The 24,140-nt window shown below is 47.8% G+C and overlaps 1 protein-coding gene and 1 long non-coding RNA gene across 11 annotated transcripts in view; one reads left to right on the forward strand and one right to left on the reverse strand.

The window, feature by feature from the left end:
• Positions 1–24,140, forward strand: part of ALPK2 (alpha kinase 2) — a 118,043-nt gene that overhangs the window by 23,542 nt on the left and 70,361 nt on the right. For 9 of the 10 annotated variants that reach the window (XM_058691952.1, XM_058691955.1, XM_058691957.1 and 6 more), the window contains one exon: positions 17,696–19,430. In XM_058691952.1, the coding sequence (XP_058547935.1) occupies positions 17,696–19,430 (1,735 nt within the window). Of the gene's footprint in view, positions 1–11,987; positions 12,088–17,695; positions 19,431–24,140 lie in introns of those variants that run through there. The other variant, XM_058691958.1, reaches the window with a different exon arrangement.
• On the reverse strand, positions 786–22,874 carry LOC131490017 (uncharacterized). The gene is made up of 3 exons (XR_009250905.1): positions 22,483–22,874; positions 11,865–12,020; positions 786–1,212 (listed from the first exon to the last, which is right to left on the reverse strand). It is a non-coding gene; the product is annotated as an uncharacterized LOC131490017 (long non-coding RNA).

Below are 24,140 nucleotides of genomic sequence, written 5' to 3' on the forward strand. Positions count from 1 at the left end.
CAAAGGACTCGGCCCCTCTCCCACTGTGGTTCTCCAGGCCCACTGGTCCCTTCCCTGTAGGGGACAGCACAGCACTCAGATGCCCGGGAGCTTCGGGGACAAAGCCCTGACTCCTGAAAACAGCTGCTCTTTTCTGGAGTAGGCCACTCTCCCCCTGCTGTTTCCACCCCAGAGGAACTTTCCCAGAGGCCTTCTTTGAGGCCGCGGTCAGCACTAACGCAATGTTGTTTCCCTGCCCATTATGCTTTCATTTGGCTTCTGTCTGTGTCCTGACTGGACAAAGCTCCATGAAGACGGGACTCTTTGCTCACCGCCTGGTCGATATTGGCTGTGTGAAGCTAGTGCCTTCTGCCTCGCTTCTGTCCTCCCTTCTTCGTTAGCAGGTCAGCTCGTAGGGGCAGCAGGGACTGGGATTTCTGTTATTTCTGATCCCCACAGCCTCATGTGCTTGTCAATGACGACACAGTTCTCCAGGGTCTTCCTCCAGGCCAACATTTCTGCTGTTGTCGTGCCCTGCGACTTATTAGCTGTGTGGCCTCGAGCGAGTCCGTGAACTTCTCTGTGCTGTGGTGTCTTCATAAAATGATTTCGGGGAACGGTTTAAGTGAGATTCTTCACGCAGAATGGTCAGCAACATGCGCGTTAGGCTTGTAACAAATGCTAACTAGTTAGTAATTAATATCATTTTACTGCCCGCTCCCTGAAAGCAGCATGGTTCCAGAATTACTCTGAAAGAATCACTCTGCCCTAGCTTGTAGTAGCTGTATTTAGAGCCGGGATCGTTTTGTATGAATGGTTTCGAAAAGTGTTCGAATCAGTGGTGGATTTTCAAAGATAGGAAAGATGTGGACATTTAACAGGTGAGCAGCGACCCACACGGGGAAGTTGAAGCTGTTTTTCTCATACATGTTTATGAGAAACTCTGTTTGGATGGTTTTTTTAGATGGTGGAATCTGTGACTTTAATGATGTCTTAGCCTTTTTAGTTATTCCTCACGTCTAGGTGGACAGCCCCCAGGAGTGCTGGGACACTGTGTTATATTCCCGAAGCGTATCTGGTGTGTAGCAAAGAGTTGTCAATACGTGCTTGTTGTCTGAGCCAAAGACTTTGGTTCCTGGAGGTCATCACCCTCTTTCTATACACGATCACCCAGGGAAAACCAAGCTCCTTGCCAAACATCTAAAACACATGCGTTGTTGGTCGAGAAAGAGTCTGGGCAAATAAGAATAGGAAAATCAGTTAAGAATATCTCTATTCTCGAAAGAAATGCTTCAAGGCACATATCCTGTTAACAGTAGAATTGTCACCATCAACCTTGCTCATAAAGGACAGGAGGTTATTTGCACCATGGAGAGCAAGGATCTGAAGCCAAGTTGTCTGGATTTAAATCCCAGATCTTACAAACTGTACCATCTGGGGCAAGTTACTTAGCCTCTCTGAGCCTCAGTTTTCTCATCTGCAAAATGGGGATAATGATAAACCTGCTTTATAGGATTGGTATGGGGAGGAAACCAACATGTGCAAAGAATTTAGAATACTCTGTAAATAATAGTTATTTTATGCAATTTGAACATAGCCCCACAATGAACTTAATTTTGGAACTGATTTAAAAAAAAATAGGGCAACTTGGAGGTGAGAAGGATAGCAGAGTTTGGCAACGTTCCCCCCCCCCCCCCCCGCTATTTCCCTCTCAGAGGATAAAATATAATTAACGTGTTTCATCAAGGAACCATGGGGTAGAAATAAAGATGACTGAATCTTGTTATGTCTTGGCTAAGACAGAAAAGGCATTTTATCCAAGGTAGGAAAGCATTTTGTGAACTTCGTGTTCCCTTGAGCTTAAGTAGGTGTAATAAGTCTTAAGGGTGACTGGGAGAACTTTCGGCATCTCGAAGGCCTCTGTGTTCCCAGCACGGAGCCCAGATGGCATTCTTCTTGAATGAATTCAGCATTCCACTCATTCCTCAGACCTCGCCTGGAGCATTTCTTGAATGAGTCCTGAGGGTCTGATGAGAAACTCCCATTTAGTCCCCAGGGTGATAGTTCCGTGCTGAGAATCCACAGCTTGTCCTGACATTCTGGTTTTGACTTTGGTTAGGTAAGTGTGTGCATGGGTATGGGAGCCACACTGTGGGACGCTCATCTTTTCCTGGGGGCTGGATTTGGGCCATTGCTTCCCCCCACGGTGCTGGCTCCCGGGGCAAATCAATGCTAGCTTGGGAGCAGGTGACAGATTGATCCAAGAGCCCCTCCCAAGACATCAGGGCAGCGAAAGGTGCACTCATCACTGGAAATTGGACATGTGCTAAATATCTTTGTAAATGCCACTCCATCAACACCTTCTGAGGATTTAGAGCAGACCAGTAACACTAGGGGAGTTTTGGGCCAACTGGGGTTCCGTCTTAATTTGTAATCATAGAGTCGTGACCCAACGCTTCTGATGATCGACGCCATGGGGAGTCTCGCTGATGGAAAAATCACGGCGTTAGTATTAGCAATCATTTGACTGACTCCCTCTTTAAAGGGGGACATCGTGGGGCGCCTGGGTGGCTCAGTGGGTTAAGCGGCCAACTTCGGCTCAGGTCACGATCTCGCGGTCCGTGAGTTCGAGCCCCGCGTTGGGCTCTGTGCTGACAGCTCGGAGCCTGGAGCCTGTTTCAGATTCTGTGTCTCCCTCTCTCTGACCCTCCCCTGTTCATGCTCTGTCTCTCCCTATCTCAAAAATAAATAAAACGTTAAAAAAATTAAAAAAAAAATAAAGAGGGACATCGTAAGGAAGGTACTTGGCAAGGGCAGACAGCTCCTTGAGGGAAAAGGGGGAACCAGTCAGGCCCTGTGAGTCCTGGCATGGGCTTTGCTCCACCTCTGAAGGGAGAGGCGCAGGGCAGGGGGTTGGGAGTGGGGGTGGGGGAGGCACTAAGAACAAAGTTTGGTTTGGGAACATGTGTCTTTGTCTTGGCCAGCACAGCCCTATTTTCCGCCTCTCGTGCACTTAGCCAAGGGCTTCCATGAAATTTACTTCCACCTTTGCCCCATCACACTGGGGGCTTCTCTTGCCTCTGCCTCCACCCGTCCTCCTCACCTGGCTCTTAGTTCTCTGGGCTACTTGGACCCCGAACCTCCTCTCTGCCTGCCTCCAGACTCTAATCGCTTCTGAACTGCCTGGATTGCCCTCTCCCTTCTTCTGAGTCCTGCAAGGTTGGTGCAGTCCCAGCATCTCAAACTCTCAGCCCAGACCTCAGCCCGAGTCCCCCTCATATGGGTGGGGAAGGCCAACCTGAGTACCTCCTCTAGGCCACACCTGAGCCCCAGATGAACCCAAGAATGAGCTGGACCCATGAGAGGGAGTTGGACCTGGCCTGGTCCACCTGACCCTGCCTGCGTTAGTCAGCTCAGAGATTCCACACGCTGTGGGGCTTACCCAACAGAAATTCATTTCTCGCAGTTCCGGAGGCTGGAGTCTGAGATAAAGATACCAGCATGGGGGGTTCTGATGAGAACCCTCTTCCAGGCTGGCATACAGCTGCCATTTTGCTGTGTCTCTACATATGGTGAGCAAGCTTTCTGCTGTGTCTTCTCATAAGGGCACTAATCCCATCACGAGGGTCCTATTCTCATGGCCTCATCTAACCCTGATTGCGTCCCAAAGGCCACATCTGCAAATACCATCACATTGGGAGTTAGGGCTTCGACATAGACATGTTAGGGGGACACAGCTCAGTCCATAGATTTCCCTAAATGTGGAAGTCATCGTAGCCATGTATGGGGACAGGCCTAGACCAGGCCAGTGGAGGCAGATATGGGGCTACTGAGTAAGAGTCAGGGATTTGCAACACTCTGTGAAGTCACGTGTGGTTATTTATGAGGGATGGCTCAAGGGTTACTGCCTGGGGTCAAGTCTTGGCCCTGCCTCTTAATTGGGCATGTTGCTTATCTTCTGTCTGCCTCAGTTGCTAGACGTGTGAAATAGGAATACTAATAGTATCTACCTTGCTGGGTTGGGTCAAGATTAAATGAGATAATACACATTAGGCTTTTAGAACAGTGCCTGGAACTTAGCAGATGCTTAGTAAGTATTTATTCTTTCTACTCTGAGGTCCGTACTTTGTCAGACACAAGTCATTCTTGGTCATGAATTTGAAAGTAGAATCAGGCTGCCTGCCCATTTCAGAGAAGATGGGGTCAAACAGATCTCTGAGTTCTTGAATGAGAATCTTTGTGCAGATTCCTGAGCTGATGTTAAGAAGCCAGGCTTGGGAGGCCTGGGTAGCTCAGTCGGTTGAGCATCTGACCCTTGATTTTGGCTCAGGTCATGGTCCCAGGATCGTGGGTTTGAGCCCCGTGTTGCAATCCCTGCTGAACATGGACTCTGCTTAAGACTCTCTCTCTCCCTTTCTCTCTCTCTCTCTCTCCCTCCCTCCCTCTACTCCTCTCCCTACTTGTACAGTCACGTTCTCTCTCTCTCTCTCTCTCAAATTAAAAAAAACGAAGAAGAAGCCAGGCTCAGGCTAAAGGCATGGACTCTACCTGGGTGGTCAGGGCAGGTGCAAAACTGTATGTGAACCTTGGGACAATTCTTTTGTCTAGATCTTGATGCCTTAACTCATTTCTGAGCTATTTCCGAACTCAGAGACATGAGTCAGGTCTAGCAGCTTGCTCGCACATGGCCTTGCACTTTGTCTTCCTTCTACGTGGAATGTTCTCTTCCCACACGGCCCCATGGTTAGTTCTCATGTCTGCTCCAACTCCCCTGATCACTAAGACCTTCTCTGACCCAGCCACCAATAGCACTGTCTGCCCCCAGCATGTCCTACCTTTCTTATCTCGCTTTATTTTTCACATAATGTGTGTGTGTTTGTGTGTGTGCATATATATGTACATTTAACAGCTTTGCGTAGGTGTAACTGACACACAGTGAACTCTACATGTAAAGTGTCCAATTTGGTTTGCTTTGATGCATACACACACCCGTGAAGCCATCACCATTATCAAGATGAATGTATCTATCACCCTCAAACAATTTCTCCGTGTCCCCTTTGCAGCCCAGCCTTCCTGCCTCTCTCTGCCCACTCATCCTCACACGGCAACCCAATGGCCTTCTATCACCGGAGACTAGCTCATCATTTCTAGAGTTTTATATAAATGAGATCACAGAGCACGTACTCTTTTGTATCTGGCTTCTTTCACTACACATAATTATCTTGAGAAGCATCTGTGTCCTCTGGTGTGTTGATAGTTCATTCCTTTTATTGCTGACCAGTTTTTGGGGTTTTTTTAGTGTTTCATTGTTAGGATCCACCAGAATTTGTTATTCTATTGAAGGTCTGAGCCCCACATCTCAACTCTCCTCTCCTTTCTTCCCTGTAACAGGTCATAGAACTTCTGTGTGAAGGGTACATTTCTGGTGCCAGGGCGAGGGAAGACATTTTTATCAGTAGAGACAGGGAATTGGGGGCCAAGAAATCCATACAAACCTTGTCAAACTCATTCTTACCTTCCTAGTTACTTCTTCACCATTTGCTACCTCTAGCCCAAACCCTTTTGTCTTGTCGATTCTTCACAAACTTACTGGTTCTTCGTCTAAAAGGTATAAAAGGTTCCTGCTCGCGTCACTTCTTTGGGTCTTCATTCTCTTGGGAAGGCTCCCCCGTCCATGTAAAAATTCAGTGTATGCCTTTCTCTGTACCACAGCTGTCCTCCAAAACAGAATCTACTAACGTGTGTGCTGGAGTATAACTCAAAAATGAAAGGCAGATGTGAATCCGTCCTTGTCAGTTTAATTTTCAGACCCATCCAGGGACCCTCCCAGGGTCGAGGAAGCTGTGTCCTTCCTTGCAGAACCATTCCATGGGCAGCCATGTGAACGGGGAGGACGCGATTTGAATTACTGTGGCTTCTTGGTGGTCGGCCAGCTGTTAACTCTAGAGGCCACGCTGTTGAAGAGGATTGCGAAGCCAGGAAATAATAGTAAAATTGTAAAATAATTTCCTCCCGGCTGCCAGGGGCTCCACCTGCTCATGCCCAGGTCCCAGGCGATGGGAGAGCTGCAGAGGCGTGGTGAGATGGCCCAAATGACAGAGCGGGACCTAGCAAGCACCAAGCCTCCGGCAGAATGGCAAAGAGACACAGTCACATGGTGATGGCCTCTTCCCTGACCACAGGTCTCCCAGGATGCTTTTGAGAGAGAATTTCTCGGGTCTGATTTCGTGCATTCTCCCTGCCTGGGTCCAGCAGTTGGTTTTAAAAAAAAAAAAAAAAAAAAATATATATATATATATATATATATGCAAAACCAGCTCTAACACCCACATTCCTGCCTGCAGGGGCAGCTTGCCAGGCATTTGTTTAGTGGGAACTCAGCTCAAATTGAGCAGCAAGTCAAGTGACAGCTGCTATGTTTTTCTGAGAATTTAATAAGGGGACTTTCACCCTCTAGAGATATTGGAGTCCTCCGGCTGGAAGTGACTCGCAGAGCTTGCCTTCAAACTTGATTTTAGAGCAGCGGCAGCCGCAGCCGCCACAGCCCTGGAGCTTGGTAGACTGGCTGCGTCCCGGCCCTCATCGGATTCTGCGTTTTAACAAGATCCCAGGCGATTCCTGTACCCAGTGACACACGGGGGAGCCCATCCCGCTCCTGGCTCTCTGTTACATTTAAAAAATGCTGATACTCAGGTCCTACCCCTCAGAAGGTCTGATTTAATTGGTCAGACCCAATTGGTTTTTACTTTATAGATCACCCAAAGCCCAGAGAGATCACGGGACTCATCCAGGTTCTTAACCACTGGTTAGGAACAAAGCCAGGATTAGAAGCCAAACATTCTAGGGGCGCCTGGGTGGTTCAGTCCGTGAAGCATCTGACTTTGGCTCAGGTCACGATCTCGCTGCTTGTGGATTCGAGCCCTGCATCGGGCTCGGGGCTGACAGCTCAGAGCCTGGAGCCTGCTTCGGATTCTGTGTCTCCCTCTCTCCCTGCATTTCCCTGCACCACAGCTGTCCTCTAAAACAGAATCTACTAACATGTGTGCTGGAGTATAACTCAAAAAGAAGTGATCGTGAGGACTGCCTTCAAAAATAAGGATTAATGGAGGGCCTACTGTATGCCAGGGCTGATCAAGACCCTGGGGACGCAGTAGAGAGCACAGTGAACCCTGGTCTCATGGGACAGGGAGAGAGGAAGAGTCGCACATTAATGATGCCAGAAAAATCAGTAGTGTCAGGTGACAAAGAGGAAAGGGGAGGGAAAGAGTCTCAGGACAGGAGGTGGCTCTGCTGAGGTGCTATGAACAGAGGTGTGAAGGGTAAGAGAGGGAGAGGGGTGGGGTTGTGCTGGGGAAGAGTGTTCTCAGAGGGACCAGCAGGGGCAGCAGGAAGCCGGAGATGGGAGCGTGCCAGGTCACCGTGGCCGCAGAGGAGACCGGGCAGGGCGGGGAAGACCCCCCAGCAGCAGCAATGCCATAATCCAGACCAGAGATGAAGTGGCCCAATCCAGGGTGGTCCTGGAGCAGGTGGCAAGAAGCCGCCAGGTTCTGGACCCATCTGCCAGGAGTTGCTGCTGGATTGGATGCAGAAGCGGGGGTGAGAAATGGACTCTGAGGCGTGCCCCTTGAGCGATGGGTAGAACGAAATATTTTTGAGACAAGAAACAGGTTTGGGTGGGAAAATCCAGAGTTTGGTCTGGGGCATGCCGGGTGTTTGATGAGTTAGCAGTGCTGGTCTTTCAGAAATTCTAAGCTGACTTGCTTTTATAAAAGAGCTCTGGGTGCTCCAGTGTTTGCTGGTATGTTGTCCTCGGTCCTGCTCTCAAGCTGCCTTGTCTGTCATAGACGGATTTACAACTGAATGTAGGAGCTTTCCTACTGTCCCAATGTACCTTGAGATTTCTGGACACATTCTGGGCATTGTGCTAGCCTGGGTGGTGGGTAGGGACTATTTCCGGCTATGCTTGAGTTTTCTTTTGCCAAGAGGGTTTGGTTGTCTGTTAACTAAGCCTGATGGTAATAATGCTGTAGGCTTTTTTCCCTTCGGAAGTCCATTTGCTCATTTCTTATTTAAAGAATATCTGGTCAGGCGACTCAGGTCACGATCTTGTGGTTTGTGGGTTTGAGCCCGGCGTCGGGCTCTGTGCTGACAGCTCGGAGCCTGGAGCCTGCTTTGGGTTCTGTGTCTCCCCCTCTCTCTGCCCCTCCCATGCTCACGCTCTGTCTCTCTCTGTCTCTCAATAATAAATAAACATTAAAAAATGTTTTAAAAAGTCAGGTAATTTTGGGGCGCCTGGGTGGCTCAGTCAGTTAAGCATCCGAATTTGGTTCAGGTCATGATTTCACGGTTTGTGGGTTTGAGCCCTGCATCGGGCTCTGTGCTGATGGCTCGGAGCCTAGAACCTGCTTTGGATTCTGTGTCTCCCTCTCTCTCTGCCCCTCCCCCACTCATGCTCTGTTTCTCTCTGTCTCAACAATAAACAAACATGAAAAAAACGTTTAAAGAATATCCGGTCAGCCTGCATTGCTCCCAGAGATTCAAAAGCCTGTCAAAAGCTTAGCACTTCTGTGCCAAAATACAGCCAAGAAATCACGCCTGATACATACCCAGGCAAAGATACTTCCTCTTCCATCAACTTACCGATTCCCCTACCTCCTTCATGACCGTACGAGAGCTAAGATTCATTTAGGTGCTTCTGGGCTCCGCCTCCCCCTTAGAATCACCTGGGAAGCTTTAAAAAATACGCATGGCAAAGCCCATCACCCTCGAGAGGCTGCTTCATTGCTTTTTTTGGTAGGGCCCTGACCCTGGTATTTTCCCCCTTTGAAATACTTCATTTTTTAGAGCAGTTTTAAGTCCATTGCAAAAGTGAGCAGAAACTACAGTTTTCATATCTGCCCCCCAACGCACAGCCTCCCCTACTGTCAACATCCCCCCACCAGAGCGTTGCGGTTGTTAACTATCGGTGAGCCTCCGTGAGCCATCATTATCAGCCAGGGTCCGTGGTTTATATTAGGATTCACTCTTGGTGTTGTGCATTCGATGCTTCTGGATGAATGTGTCATGACATGTATTCGCCATTATAGTATCCTACAGAGTACTTCGCTGTCCTAAAAATTCTCTGGCCCTGCTGTTTCTAAAATGCATCCCAAGTGATTGTAATGTGCAGCCAGAGCCGAGGACTACCGGGTCGGTGTTTACTGAGTGCCGGGCCCTGCTTTAAGCACTTTTAGTAATTATCTACCGTTGTCCTCATGTCAACCTCTGGTGTAGGTCCAGGTATTGTCCTTCGGTAGCTTGGCAACGTCACACGGTGAATGGGCAGCGTGTGGACCCAGGCCGTCTTGCTGCGAAGTCTGTCCCTTAACCCCTGTGTCATACTGGCCTTGCAATCTGCTCTCTCATCGGCCCAGAATTGGGTGAAGGAGAAAAGTAGGATTTCCCCTGCAGTCTGCCCGTGGGCCATGCTGCTGAGCGGAACTCTGAGCCTCTCGGCCCACTGCTCCTGTCCTTCAGGGCCCTTTCTTTCCTGTCCCTTACGCAGGACCTGCTCGGTCCAGCTCTGGTACGTCTGCCAGGAATGCCCTCCCCCCTTTCCCACCAGCCAAAATGTAATCCTTCCCCCTGTGCTCAAGTTCCACGCTCCTGGCACGAGGTCTGACGATCCGGGCCACCCCGACCTCTCCCCTCCTAGCACCAGAAGCACTCCCTGCCTCGATTGTGCCTTTGGGGATTCGGTGACGCTAGAGTTTGCAAACTGCATACCGCTCCCTGTTTGACACCCGCAAGTCTTCTTCTCTCTCTGCAAAACTGGCATGTCCCCTGGGGAAGGAAACAGGTCCTGTACCATCAATTTCTCCTTTCTCAAGTCCCACACACTGGGCTGGGACTTAATATTGTTGTAGGTCCAACAGGACGTATGGGAGAATGAGGTGTCCCTGCTCAAGCGGGGGCCACAGGCCATATCACGTATGGAGAGCAGGGTCCCTCCATTCTCACTCTGGTACACTGTGCACTTGTGGGGAGCATCCTACCGAATGGCTTCCCTTCCTCCCTAAATGGCTGCTTTGAACTGATTCCCAGGGAGTCCCATTTGGGGCCTGAGGTCCAAACTCCTCAGTCTGCGGTGGGAAGTGTCCCATGATCCAGGCCCCTGCTCAGCTCCCGGTGGGTGACCGTACCTCCTGATTTAACCTGAGTCGGCCTCAGTTTCCCTGGGATGGCCCTGGTTTCTGCCTGTGGTCACGGTGTATCAATAGTGTCCCTTTTCATTCTCTAAACTGTCCCGTTTAAATGATAAATAAAGCAGTGGCTCTACCTTTGAGCCCACAACTCTCCCAGCGGCTCACCTTGTGGCTGTCCCTCCTGCCTGGAATGATCAGCCCCCTCCCCAACCCCAGGCATATACCAACTTTCCTGCCAAAGTCCTACTGCATATTTCCTGGGCCTGCTTCAGCTTTTGCACCCACTGTCCTGCATTGTAGCTGTTGGTATAGATAGGCCATTTCTCTTATTGGATGAGAAGCTCCTAGCAAGGGCCTAGGAATTTACCACGTCCGTCTTCTACAAGGAGGCCAACACAGTGCCTTACACACAGTAGACACTTCTGATCATTTTTTAACTGTGTGACTTAAGGCAGTCACATCTCCTCTGGGCCTCAGTTCCAGTAAACTAGATCATCTCTGTATCATTCAGGGTCTAACCAGGAAGACAAAAGCTATTTTCAAGCATGAAATGCGGGGTTATATAGGTAACTGAGCCAAACAGGGGTCACCCAGAGATTCGCGTCAGCAGGAAGTCGCCGTCTCCGAGGCTGCTCCGTCGAAGGGAGGCCGCAGGACTGCTAGTTCTGGGTCACAGGGCAGAAGGGGTATATGCAGCCTATTAGAAATGCCACCTGAGGCTGGCTTTCCCCTCCTTCCCCCTCTCCAATCTCCTGCCTCCCTGTGCTCCAGGGTAGCAAGAGCCCGGGAGACACAGCCTCAAGGGTCAGCTCCGAGAGAGACGGGGCAGAGCAAAGAAGGGCACAGCGGGGAGGGAGGCAGGCCCCAGAGGGCCACAGCTCCAAGTCCCCTTCCGGTCTTTGGACTGGTGGCTCATTAAATCTGTTGGATAAATGAGTAGATCAGTACATGTGTGCGGAAACTCCTCATCAGTTTGGAAATACACGTAGCTGCTTGCAGAAGATGCGATCAAGAAGGTCTGTGTGGGGGCGCCTGGGTGGCGCAGTCGGTTAAGCGTCCGACTTCAGCCAGGTCATGATCTCGCGGTCCGTGAGTTCGAGCCCCGCGTCAGGCTCTGGGCTGATGGCTCGGAGCCTGGAGCCTGTTTCCGATTCTGTGTCTCCCTCTCTCTCTGCCCCTCCCCCATTCATGCTCTGTCTCTCTCTGTCCCAAAAATAAATAAAAAATGTTGAAAAAAAAAATTTAAAAAAAAAAAAAAAAAAAAAAAAAGAAGGTCTGTGTGTTTCTAATGTTAGAATTCTTCCATCTCTATAACAAACATAGGTTTGGGGCATGAAAAAACCCAAGCCCTTCTTACTCCATTAGTTATTCTGAATGATCCAATCAATAAAATCGACAGTAGCACTTAGGGAAGTAATACAATACAGACACTTAGTGTAAGAAAATATTTTGACCTTCACCTGGCAAGGATACAGATGTCATCGTGTAAGTATTTACTGAGCAGAGCGCCCTCCCTCCTCCCTGCTGCATGGGCAGGAGAGGCTCAGAAAATCCACAGGGTGGGGACAGAAGGCGGGGGCTTTGGAGGCCTCCCCACCTCCGCATTCCTGGCTGCACTGATGAAAACACTGCAGGCATTTTGTTCCCAGAACTTGTTTTCCTCCACTGGGAAGTGGAGAACATAGTAAAGGAGAACAGTACCTGAGATCCAGAGAAGATTCCACATCTCACCTCGAGCCAAAAGCTTGAGCCTCGTCTCCCACGAACCGTCTTCGGGGCGTCTGGCCAGATCGCGTGGTTTGAGTTTCAGGAATTGTAATTCTGCGGGGAGAGTTTTCTGGGGAGCAGGGGAATGACCTTCAGGAGACAAAAGGAAGAAGAGAAGAAACCTGAGCCGGAAAATCCACTTTGCAGCCTACATGGAGTAAGTCATTCTGTTTTGTTTGTGTCACTGGGATAGTGAATGGATAGATATGTGAAGTAATGCATGGGAAAAGCCACCACCCGAGGGTGCAGTCATGGTGGGGATTGAAATGTAGGCATTTCAAAGAATATCAGGGCACCTGGCTGGCTCAGTCGGTTAATTGTCTGACCTAGGCTCAGGTCATAATCTCATGGTTTGTGAGTTCAAGCCCTGCATCAGGCTCTCTGCTGACAACGCAGAGCCTGCTTGGGATTCTCTCTCTCTCTCTCTCTCTCTCTCTCTCTCTCTCTCTCTCTCAAAAATAAATAAACATTAGGGATGCCTGGGTGGCTCAGTCGGTAGAGTGTCCAACTTTAGCTCAGGTCATGATCTCGCGGTCTGTGAGTTCGAGCCCCGCATCAGGCTCTGTGCTGATGGCTTGCTGCAGCCTTCTTTGGATTCCTCTCTCCCTGACCCTCCCCCACTAACGCTCTGTCTTTCTGTCTCTCTCTCTCAAAAATAAATAAACACAAAAAAAATCGTTTAAAAAAAGGAAAGAAAAGAAACAAAGTAGGCCTGTCACTTCAAGGAAAACTAATAGTATCTATTGCTTGTGATGAGAACCCAAACCTTTTTATTTTTATTTTATTATTATTTTTTTCAACGTTTTTTATTTATTTTTGGGACAGAGAGAGACAGAGCATGAATGGGGGAGGGGCAGAGAGAGGGAGACACAGAATCGGAAACAGGCTCCAGGCTCCGAGCCATCAGCCCAGAGCCTGATGCGGGGCTCGAACTCACGGACCTCGAGATCGTGACCTGGCTGAAGTCGGACGCTTAACCGACTGCGCCACCCAGGCGCCCCAAACCCAAACCTTTTTATTTTTTTTTATTTTTTATTTATTTATTTATTTATTTTTTCCCAACGTTTTTTCTTTATTTTTGGGACAGAGAGAGACAGAGCATGAACGGGGGAGGGGCAGAGAGAGAGGGAGACGCAGAATCGGAAACAGGCTCCAGGCTCCGAGCCATCAGCCCAGAGCCTGACGCGGGGCTCGAACTCACAGACCGCGAGATCGTGACCTGGCTGAAGTCGGACGCTTAACCGACTGCGCCACCCAGGCGCCCCCCAAACCTTTTTAAAAGGCACAAACTTCTGGTTAAAAAAATAAGTAAGTCCTGGAAACATAATATACAGCATGGTGACTGGAGCTAATAATACTGTATTGTATATTTGAAAGTTGCTAAGAATAGATCTTAAAAGTTCTCATCGCAAGAAAAAGAAATTTGTAACTCTGAGTGGCGATTGATGTTAACTAGACTTACTGTGGTCGTTTCTTAACATATACAAATATCAAATCATTATTTGATACATCTGAAGCTAATGTCATGTTATATGTCTGAAGCCAACGTATATCTGAAGCTAATGCCATGTTATATGTCAATCTGAAGCCAATGTAATGTTATATTTCAATTACACCTCAATTAAAAAAAAAAATCCAAGCTTTTAAGCGATCATTGCAGTCCCTTCTCTGAACTAAGGACTTCCACTTTCTTCAGATATGCTTTCTGCCTCTTTCCTCTCTTTCTGGGATTCCCTTCATGCATGTTGTGAGCTTGGTGGTGTCCCCTAGGTCTCTGAGATTCTGCCCACTTTTCTCCATTCTTTTTTCTTTCTGTTCTGAAGACTGGATCATCTCAATCACCTTCAAATTCATTGACTATTCTGTCTGCTCACGTCTCCTCTCGAGCTCTCTAGTGGGTAAAGGCGCATGTGAAAATACAGATGATTGGATTTATGTAGCTAGTTGATAGGCTTTCAGATTCCACATTGAGACCACTTCTTTGTACAGTTTCAAAGAAGATTATTGGCAATCATATGGAAAGACTATTAAAATACTCCTTCCTTTTCCAAGTATATATCTGTGTGAAGCCAGATTTTCTTCATGTATTTCAACCAAAACAATGTATCGTATCACAATGAACGTGGAAGCAGCAGCTGGTTTTTAAGCCAGATATTAGATGTGTGAACAAATGTAAAGCAATGCCACTCTTAGGAAATGTTACTTTGTTTTAGAAAAATATGTGTTATTTATGCTCACGTAATGAGTTTGTTTTTGGTATTTAAAAAACTTTTTATTTTAGAGAGAAAGGGTACAAGTGGGGGAGAGGGGCAGAGGCAGAGAGAGAGAGAGAGAGAGAGAGAGAATCCCAAGCAGGCTCCACACTCAGCACAGAGCCTGATGAGGGGCTCGATCCTGTGACCCTGGGATCATGACCTGAGCTGAAATCAAGAGTCAGATGCCCAATTGACTGAGCCACCCAGGCGCCCCTATTTTTGTTATTTTTAAATGAATAAATGTTTTCAACTTTTCTCAGTTTTAATTTTAATATGGTAAATAGTGATATATAACCCCATAAACAAACATTCTTGGGAGTCCTCAATTATTTTTGAGCGTGGAAAGGGGTCCTGCCGTCATAATATTTAAGAACCTCTGGTCTAGACCAACCCAGGGGGTTCAAGCCCAGAGGAAGCCCCACCCACTTAAGGTCACATGTACCTCTTTTTCTTTAAATATGGAAATGAGTAATTTAGAAAGAACGAAGAGTATTCCAGCAAGTAGAGTCATTCCGGCAAGACTTTCACAGCAAGTCAGGAATGTTGCTGCTTCCTTCGGCCAAAAGGAAAGACAGTCAAGAAGGGAACGCAATGAATTGTTCAGGGAATTTCTTCCGGGACGTTTTTGCATTCCTGTCAAATCACTGTGGGGCACACAGGTCACTCTGCCAGCATCTTGCAAAGATTCTAAAGCCCAGTCCTACTCACACCATTTCAGCTGCTGTCACCGAAGTCCCCTCCTTGCAGCTTCTCTTTTGTTCAGCCTTAATTTGGCTTAAATGAAGAGACCCAAGCATAAGTGATGAGGACATCTCCAAGGGCAGACCAAGGACAATTTGTAGCAGAATGTATTTGGGACCTTAAAAAAATTTTTTTAATGTTTATTTACTTTAAAAGAGAGAGAGAGAGAGCACAGGCGGGGCAGAGAGAGAGGGAGACACAGAATCCAAGGCAGGCTCCAGGCTCTGAGCTGTCAGCACAGAGCCCGATGTAGGGCTCAAACTCACAAGCCATGAGATCATGACCTGAGCTGAAGTCGGACGCTCAACTGACTGAGCCACCCAGGCCCCTGTATTTGGGATCTTTAAAAGAAGATCCTCAGGACTTTTACCCACAGATTCTGATTCAAGAATTTTCAATAGAGGTTCCTGGTGATTCTTCTGCACAGTTCTTGAGGACCAGAGGTAATCTGGTCTTAGCACGTTCACATCCTTTTTCTTTTTCTTTTTTTTAATTGAGGTATATTTGACATACAGCGTTGTGTATGTTTTAAGGTGTACTGCATATTGATTCGATGCATTTATATTGCAATATCACTGCCACAGTCGAGTTAGCCAATACCTCTATCACATCACATGATTATCATTTTAGCACTTTTATATTCTTTTTTAAAGTTTATTTATTTTGAGAGAGAGGGGAAGAAAAGGGCCAGAGAGAGAGAGGGCGAGAGAGAATCCCAAGCAGGTTCCTCACCGTCCACATGGAACTGGAACACATGAACCTGTGAGATCATGACCTGAGCCGCAATCAAGAGTCGGACACTTGGGGCACCTGGGTGGCTCAGTCGGATAAGTGGCCGACTTCGGCTCAGCTCATGATCTCGTGGTTCGTGGGTTCGAGCCCCGCGTCGGGCTCTGTGCTGACAGCTCAGAGCCTGGAGCCTGCTTTGGATTCTGTGTCTTCCTCCCTCTCTGGCCCTCCCCACTCACTCTCTCTCTCTCTCTCTCTCTCTCAAAAATAAATAAACAAAAAATTAAAAAAAAAAAGAGTTGGACACTTAACCGACTGAGCCCCCCCCAGGTGCCCCAGAGCTTCTACATTCTTAGCATATATGTAGCATAAAGTTTCTGCTTTACAAAGCCCCTTCACATTGATTTTCTCATTTGAACCTCAGAATGACCTCGTGAAGTATACAGGAACAGCAGGTGTTGTTGCCTCTAGAAAGTGACCCTCACTTTCAGTCTCCCAGTGTTGTTGCCCAGGGCAAATCTGAATATCAGCTGTGGGTCCAGCTTGGTGACCCTCAGCCACCCCTGTGTGGCTTCTACTTGGGAACCAGATTACAAAAAAGGGCAAGATATTAAGAAAATTGGAATTAGTGTATGGTGTTTTGAAAATGAGGTGTATGTGAGCACACGCGACTGTGGAGGGCTTATGAGCACATATGAGCTCAGGGAGACAGAGGGGTGCCTTCGGCGAGAAGAAGGAGAATAAGGAAGACGGTGTGCCATCCGGTGTCTAACACTGATCCTTCTGGGTTAGATGTGTATGCGTATTTCACACAGATCAGGCAATAAATATCTAAACATCACTTCTAATTCTGAGCCAACCCACAGCTCCCGCCTTCTGAAAATGCTCATTTACTTCTGCGCCGGATAATGCAGAGTGAGGCCAGCAGTGTTACAGCTATACTGAGATCAAGTGAGATCTATGAGTGCAAATTATAAAGCCAGTGCAACAGGCCTTTTCTGGGACTGCAGAGCCCGGAGAAAGGCCCTAGCAGGAGAGGTCAGCAAAGTCTGTTAGGTTCAAGGTTCCATGGAGCTCCAGTCAGTAAAGGGAGGGGACACAGGAGCACCGTCCCTCCTGGAGCAGGGAGAGCAGGCTCAACATGATCCAGGAGTCAAGTTTGTCCCTGCTGGGCCAAAGCCAAGCACCTGGCTTGGTCTGTGTAAGTCAGGATGGCATGTGGGCATGGGTTTCTGGCCAGGGGGTTCATGGGTCATGGTTTAGACCCCACAGTCATGTAAAATGAAGAGGAAAGGGCACATTCTTCCTACACATAATCCCAGTGTGGCGTCTTTATAGCCTCCTGGCAAGAACCATGCCTTCTTAGGGGCGCCTGGGTAGCTTAGTCGGGTGGGCGTCCGACTTGGGCTCACGTCATGATCTCGCGGTTCGTGAGTTCGAGCCCCGTGTCGGGCTCTGTGCTGACAGCTCGGAGCCTGGAGCCTGCTTTGGATTCTCTGTCTCCCTCTTTCTCTGCTCCTCCCCTGCTCACACGCTGTTTCTCTCTCTCAAAAATAAATAAGGATAAAAAAAAAAAAGAACCATGCCTTCTTAGCATGGTCTTAAAAACAGTTACTGCTTATGCTGTCCACTGCCTGAGGTCGAATACTTCAGTTACTTGTGTACAATGTCTCACTCCAGAAAATAATGCCTTTTCAAATTCCTGTAGTGTAAAAAGGACTCAAAATAAGAGGAGAGAAGGAAAAACTAGAGTGTGAGATGTTTCCCCATTCGTCTGAATAATTCTCATCATTTTTCAAGTTGGGGTAAGACTGGGGAAGGTCTTAATGGAAAATGCCGGGCTTCCTGGATTCTCAGCTCCAGGGCAGCTGGGACTCAGAAGCTGGCTGACTCTGACCACAAGCCCCTTTCCAGGGAGATCACAGATCTCCTTGGGTGTGCAGCAAAAAACCATGGTCATTTTCTGTGCCATGATGTGAGGAATGTTGGCATGCCCGTCCAAACACGGCCAACTTACCAAGTGTATTTTCTTCATCCTAGCTGTACCCCAGATGACACCGCTGTTTATCAAATCTCTGCTAAAAACTGTTCTGGAATGATCTGCTGTTCTGCTTCCATTGAAGTCAAGTGCTCGGCAGAGAACCCACAGCTCTCCCCTAACCCCAAAGATGGCGGGGACACGGGTTGGAAACAGGCGGCAGAGTCAAGCATGCAGGAAGAAGCAAACCAGCTTGATGAGAAAGAACATCCTCGTGGGGGCAAAGAAAGTGTCCCCTCAGGTAGTCCCATGTCAGCTGACTCCCCGTCCTCCAAATTCAGCTGTTCAAGCTCGCTCCGGTTATTGGCCAATAATGACACTGGTGCCTCCGGTTCTGAAAATCCCTTGGATGTTAAAGGAGCAAGGCGAACCGAAGAGGCTCGTGATCCGGATAGCGCGGAGGAAGTTGCGGATGGGTGGCTTTTTTCTAAATCAAGTAATATTCCCGATAAGCAACATGTGTATTGCCACAGGGCAGTGCATTCCAAAGGATCAAGGCCAGTGGATGGGGCCTTAAACAGTGATGGCCCTCATGAGGACGTCTTAAAGTCTGGTCATCCGAATCCCAGAGTGCAGAAATACATTAGCTTCAGCCTACCGCTGTCGGTGGCGGCCACATCCGATGGCCCAGGTGACAGGGCCACGATCCAGCAGCAAGACAGCCCACAGGTGTCCAGCGAAGACTCTGACAGTGACTATGAACTTTGCCCAGAGATAACCCTAACCTGCACCGAGGAGTTTTCAGATGATGACCTAGAGTATCTGGAATGTTCCGACGTTATGACGGATTACTCTAATGCAGTTTGGCAAAGGGACCTGGAGGGGACTGGGCAGGTTTTTTTATTAGAAAGCAATGACGAAGAGATGGAATTCGGTTCGTGTTGCCCGGGTGGGCGTGAGCATTTCCTCAGTGAAATGGGTTGTGGGCCTCGGGTGTCAGATGACATGGGGCCTATGGATGCCACCAGTGGCTTCTGCGGTAATCACTCACAACCCCAAGAAGTAGGGGTGAGGAGCAGCCAAGCCTCCACCCACAGTCCCTCATCCCTGCAAACGGGGATGATTCTGACCTTGGGGCCTCCCCGGGATGTAACGTCTACAGTGACAGACCAGGCGAGATGTAAACTACCCACTGCTTCTGAGGCTGCTGAAAATGATTATCCAGGAATTCGAAGAGAAACCAGAGACAGCCACCAAGCAGGAGAGGAATTCACCAGTGACAATCTGCTAAACATGGATAAAGCGGTGACAGAGACGGCGATGAAGCGTCTGTCTGGTGAGTTAGAAAACTCAGGGGTGGACCAGTGGTTGGAGATTGCAGCCGAGAAGAAAGTAGGGGACGAGGTTTCATTGAGCAAGAGGGGCTCCGAGATACCTGCCGGGGTGAGGCGGCCAGAAACCAAAGGAAAACCCAAGAAGCTGAGCCCCAACTTGAAAGAAAGCACGACAGGAGGCACCCTTAATCTCCTCTATCCCAAAGAGCCTGTTAAGCGCCCATTAGCCCAGAGTGGTAAAAGAGACGGTCCTCATGCCAAAGCAGAAGCTGTTGATTGGAATTCCCAGTTCCGTGCAGGAGAATGTGCCGTTCCAGCCCAAGCACAGCAAGAAACAGAGACCTTGCGAATTCCCCTGGGCCCACCCCCGCAAGGAGGGAACTCAAACTTCGAGGGAGAAGGGGTGTTGGTCAGTACCCTATCTGAGACAAGCGGGGTTCCAGACGGCAGTGCTCATCCTCAGGTAAGACTCCTCTTTTTAAAAATTACTAGATGAAAGGTATTTGTGTGTGCATACGTGTGCGTGTGCATGTGTGTGTGTGTGTGCGTGTGTGTGTGTGTGTGCGTTTCTCTTCATTTCATACTATGATCACCGTACCACAGTGTAAATCACAAGAAGTCTCCCAGCACCATTAGGGTATTTGTGAATGACAGCTGCTGCTGGTAAGAAGGAAATCTGGTTTTGAAAAAAGGCCCAAATAAACCCTAAGCCGTCCTAATTATAGCAAAAGACAGATAGAAGCAAGAGGCACTAATGGGATTCTGGACAGCTGGAAAAAGAAATTTGATATTTTGTCTACTGCATGTGTTTCACCAGGCAATGTCCCTATTCAGAAAGTTTTGCAAGCAAATGTTTTGGGTGTAGACTTTAAAAGGAAAAAAAAAAAAAAACTCGCTTGAGTCAGTTTTCAGGAGCACTTTAAAAATGTTAAGTGCTAGTTGGAATCAGAATTCATAGTAAAATGAGAGGTTTCGGTGGTCTAAATGATTTGTAGAATTCACTTAGTGGTGCTGGGAAAAGCAGACAAAATTGGTTTTCTGGGCCGAAAAATCAAAGTAGATTTTTGAACCAAGGTTTGTTTTGTTTTCCTGAGATCACAAATACAAAAGAGGCTAAGAAAATACTGCCTGGAAGTAAATTTGTTTTACTCTATTCCTGATTGGGTGGGTGGGGGGTGTATTTGAAAGAGATGGAATTAAATTCATGGCAGTAATCAATGCACAAAAGACATTGTGCATGATATATGAATTTATTGTATTTTTAATTTTAAAGGGTCCCAAATGGGCTTTGAACTAATGCTGTACCATGGCCAAGATTTTATTTTTGTAAATAACTACCTAAGACAAGTTATTAATCAGTTATTTTTACCATCCTACTTTACTATGTTCTCCCTCCCCCCAACTTCATAGTTTAGGAACCTAGTATTGTTTTTATAGATCAGGCATTCTCCAAAGAAAATGAAATATTCCCAAATGCATTCAGTTACTGAACTCTGTGAAAAAGTAAACATGGAATACATCGGTTTCTAAAGACCTAGTCCTAAAATAGCCAATCAAAAAATCTCTAGATCTGAGGTAGCTTTTTCCTGAGCAAATCATTCTGCCCCACTGGCCAAACTCTGTCACATAAAAGTCATGTTTATACTTTACTTTTTGCAGGAGAGCCAGCTTTATACTATTTGGTTGTTAAAAAAACCTTTTTTTAATGTTTATTTTTGAGACGGAGAAAGAGCATGAGCAGGGGAGAGGCAGAGAGAGAGAGAGAGAGAGAGAGAGAATCCCAAGCAGGCTCCAGGCTCTGAGCTGTTAGCATAGAGCCTGACGCGGGGGTTGAAGCCACAAACCGTGAGATCATGACCTGAGCCGAAGTCGGAGGCTTAACCGACTGAGCCACCCAGGCGCCCCTTCTATGTGGTTGTTTCGCATACCGCTGGGGTGATCGCACGCCAATGAGCACAGATGCATACCCAGGATAAGCTTATGGATGTGGGTTAGCAAAATATTAATACAAAGTTAAGTTGCAGTATTAATTTTTTATGTCAATAAACATAGCGTTTCCTTTTCTAGTCATCAGATGCTCTTCCTGGCTCAGATAAGTACCTTTTTACAACTGTTCATCCACATGGAGCATTTTATTGGGCAAATTACCTTGACTATTAAAAGTTCGGGGTGGGGGGGAGGGGGTAAAGCGGCCAACGAGGAGCAGGTGGAGAGGAAGAGGAGAGTGACAAAGTTAGTTTTAGACCCCCCACTGGGGGAGGCAAGTTCTAGCTTCCTCACCTGCCAACAAGGAGGGGAGGCTAAGGAAGGAGCCCCCTTTGTCATCTTCGGCTTGTGCCCCTAACTGCAATCTGAGACCGGAGTCTTGGGGACGGCAAGCCCAACGCAGCTAAATAACACGGGCCATCTCCGGGACCACAGTTGACGGTCTCATGCACATCCTTGTGGCCATCAGAGTTCTTGTGGGACCCTTGCTTCTGCACTCACACGCACTCACCGCTCCTGCTTTCGGCTCGAGGTCTGAGGTGCGTCCTGTGTTTTGTGGCATGGCTAAGTGACTCTCTAGAAAGCTTGCCCCGTGCAGGTAGGAGGGCTGTTCTCACTTTGCTGTGCCCAGTAGCAGAGCTGGCCTGTCACTCAAGGGCAGCCAGAAGCGTGAGTGGAAGTTGTGTATTCAAGAGTAGTTCTGTGCAGCCCCAAGTTAGAAATAGGACTGGGGCGCCTGGCGGGGGGCGGGGGGGGGGGCTCCATCGGTTAAGTGTCTGACTCTTTGTGTTCCGTTCAGGTCATGATCTCACAGTTCAAGGGATCGAGTCCTGCATGGAGCTCTGCCCTGACAGCGTGGAGCTTGCTTGGGATTTTCTCCCCGCCCCCCCGCCCCCTCCCTCCCCTTAAAAATAAATAAATAAGGATACCAGGGTGGCTCAGTTGGTTAAGCGCCCGACTTTGACTCAGGTCATGATCTCACAGTCGTGGGTTCGAGTCCACATCCGGCTCTGTGCTGACAGCTCGAGCCTGGAGCCTGCTTCGGATTCTGTGTCTCCCTCTCCCTCTGCCCCTCTGCCATTCGTGCCCCGTCTGTTGCTCTCAAAGACTAAATAAACATTAAAAAAATTAAAGAAAAAAAAAGAAAAGTGGGGAAGTGCTGCAGGGACTATGGCACAGTGAGTGCCCATTTTTTGACCCATGCAAAAAGTCAGTAGTCTCACTGTGGAAGAGGCCCATGTTTCTTACATGCAAATACAATATAGCCAAATTTCCACCAAAGGCCTAAATATCACTGTAAATGTGACACAAAAGCATGAGAAGGTCACTAGGAGCTAAATCAAACTTGTTAAAATACCACAAAAAAAAATTGGTGAATCTTTCTATAACTAAGACAAAAAGACATTTTAGACATTTATTCTCAGACAACTGAAGCTTGTGGGAACTTGAAATTTGAAATGTTAGAAATCCTTGGTTGGGGGTAATGTTAATAAATCTGCCCACTCTTGACTCTTGCCTGATTCACTTACCTTGAGGTGTCTTTTTTTTCCTTTCTTTCTTTTTTTTTGGGGGGGTGGGGAGAGACAATGACCATCAGCTTATCGTTTAGCAGTTTCTCTTCATCTGTAGATTGCTTTTAGCAATTCCGAGGAAAATCCCAGACCTCTCATTCTGCTGTGTTCTAAGAACAAGGCTATATTGTAGAATATCTCCTACCTAAACGAGTGGACTTATTTCTCATCTGCCTTTCCTGCTTTTACAGTGCAAGGCCATTCCGATTTGTCTTGAAGTAGTGTTTACCCAGGCTAGGATTGGAGAGCCCCCAGTTTCTCTACGGTTATGGAAGATTCCAAAGTTAATCCCAGTTGGGGAGTGGAAAGCAGAGAGGGTACCCCAGGCTAACTTGAATCGTCTTCAAGGGTCACACGGCCAATCCTTCACCTTGGTTTTGCTTTTGGTTTTATGATCCAGCTCGGAGGCAAGTCTTGACGCCCTGCCCATCTTAAGTTTCCTTGTAACCACCCGGCGGTAAGATCGCCCTCGCTCTTGAGTCAGAAGTGCTGTGTCTGTGTTTCTGCATCGCTGCCCAGCTTCACGCTAGAGAGATTTGCATTTCTCTTTGGGGTGATGGGATCTCAAGAGTACAGTATGAAAGTGGAATCTTAGGTTTTGAGAGTTAAGAATCTTCCTGATCGGGAATCAGCACTAAGCACACAAGGTGGTGAGCTCCTTGATGGCAGGGAGTTTGGTCACTGTATTTTGTTCACTGATCTATCCCAAGTCCTGGGAATGGTGTTGGCCACACAGTAGGCACTCAATAATTGAAAGAACAAGCAGCCATACGGAACTAGATTTAATTCCATTGATTCCATAAAGATCGTTGGTCTCAACCACTTTACGGCCTTTGGTGTTCATTCTTTGGTTCCCTTCACATACCAATTCTCCAAATCACTTCCCATTGCTTCCCATTGCTTTTTTGGCCCTGGGAATCGATTATTTTGTACTAAACCGTAAACACCTTGCACTTGGGTTCCCTTGTGAATGCTGGAGATTCACATATAACCTTGGTCTCATCAGTGCCTTGTTAGCTTTTACAGATTGCTGATTAGATCCAGGAAGACCTTACCACATCCCCCTAGCATTCAAGACCCTCTGCCATATTGCTCCCATCCCCCTCTGAGTGGCGAAGCGGACAAACACACCGCTTTCTTCAGCGGGTGAATGAAGCCTTCTCCCAGACATGCAGTGTTTTCTTCTGTCTTCTTGCCTGGAAATAGCCTCGCTCGGCTTGTTGCCAGCTCAGTTCCTCTCATCTTGCGAGGCCAACATCCTGCAAAGTGCTTCAAGTTGCCTTCCCTGCCCCCACCCCAAAGCCCAGTCCTCATCGCTAACTGTGACTTCTCCTTCCATTCTTGTTCTCATCCTCCGTGTCATGCAGTGGACTCTTCATTTGGATCCTGTACTCTTGCTTTCTGACCTGTGACCTTGGGAAAAACTCCCGAAGCTCTCCCAGACCCAGTTTCCTCATCTAAAACAGAAAACAGAAATAATAATAACAATCATAATAATCGTGCCTCGTAGAGTGTTACGAAGATTAAAGTCTTGAGCATGAAACGCGGATCGCTGTACCTATTATGCTGTTAGCATTTAATGCGCATTATCGTTCTTATTTTGTTTATTATTTTGC

This window comes from Neofelis nebulosa, chromosome 11, assembly GCF_028018385.1.
Source record: "Neofelis nebulosa isolate mNeoNeb1 chromosome 11, mNeoNeb1.pri, whole genome shotgun sequence".
In the NCBI taxonomy this organism is placed as follows: Eukaryota; Metazoa; Chordata; class Mammalia; order Carnivora; family Felidae; genus Neofelis; species Neofelis nebulosa.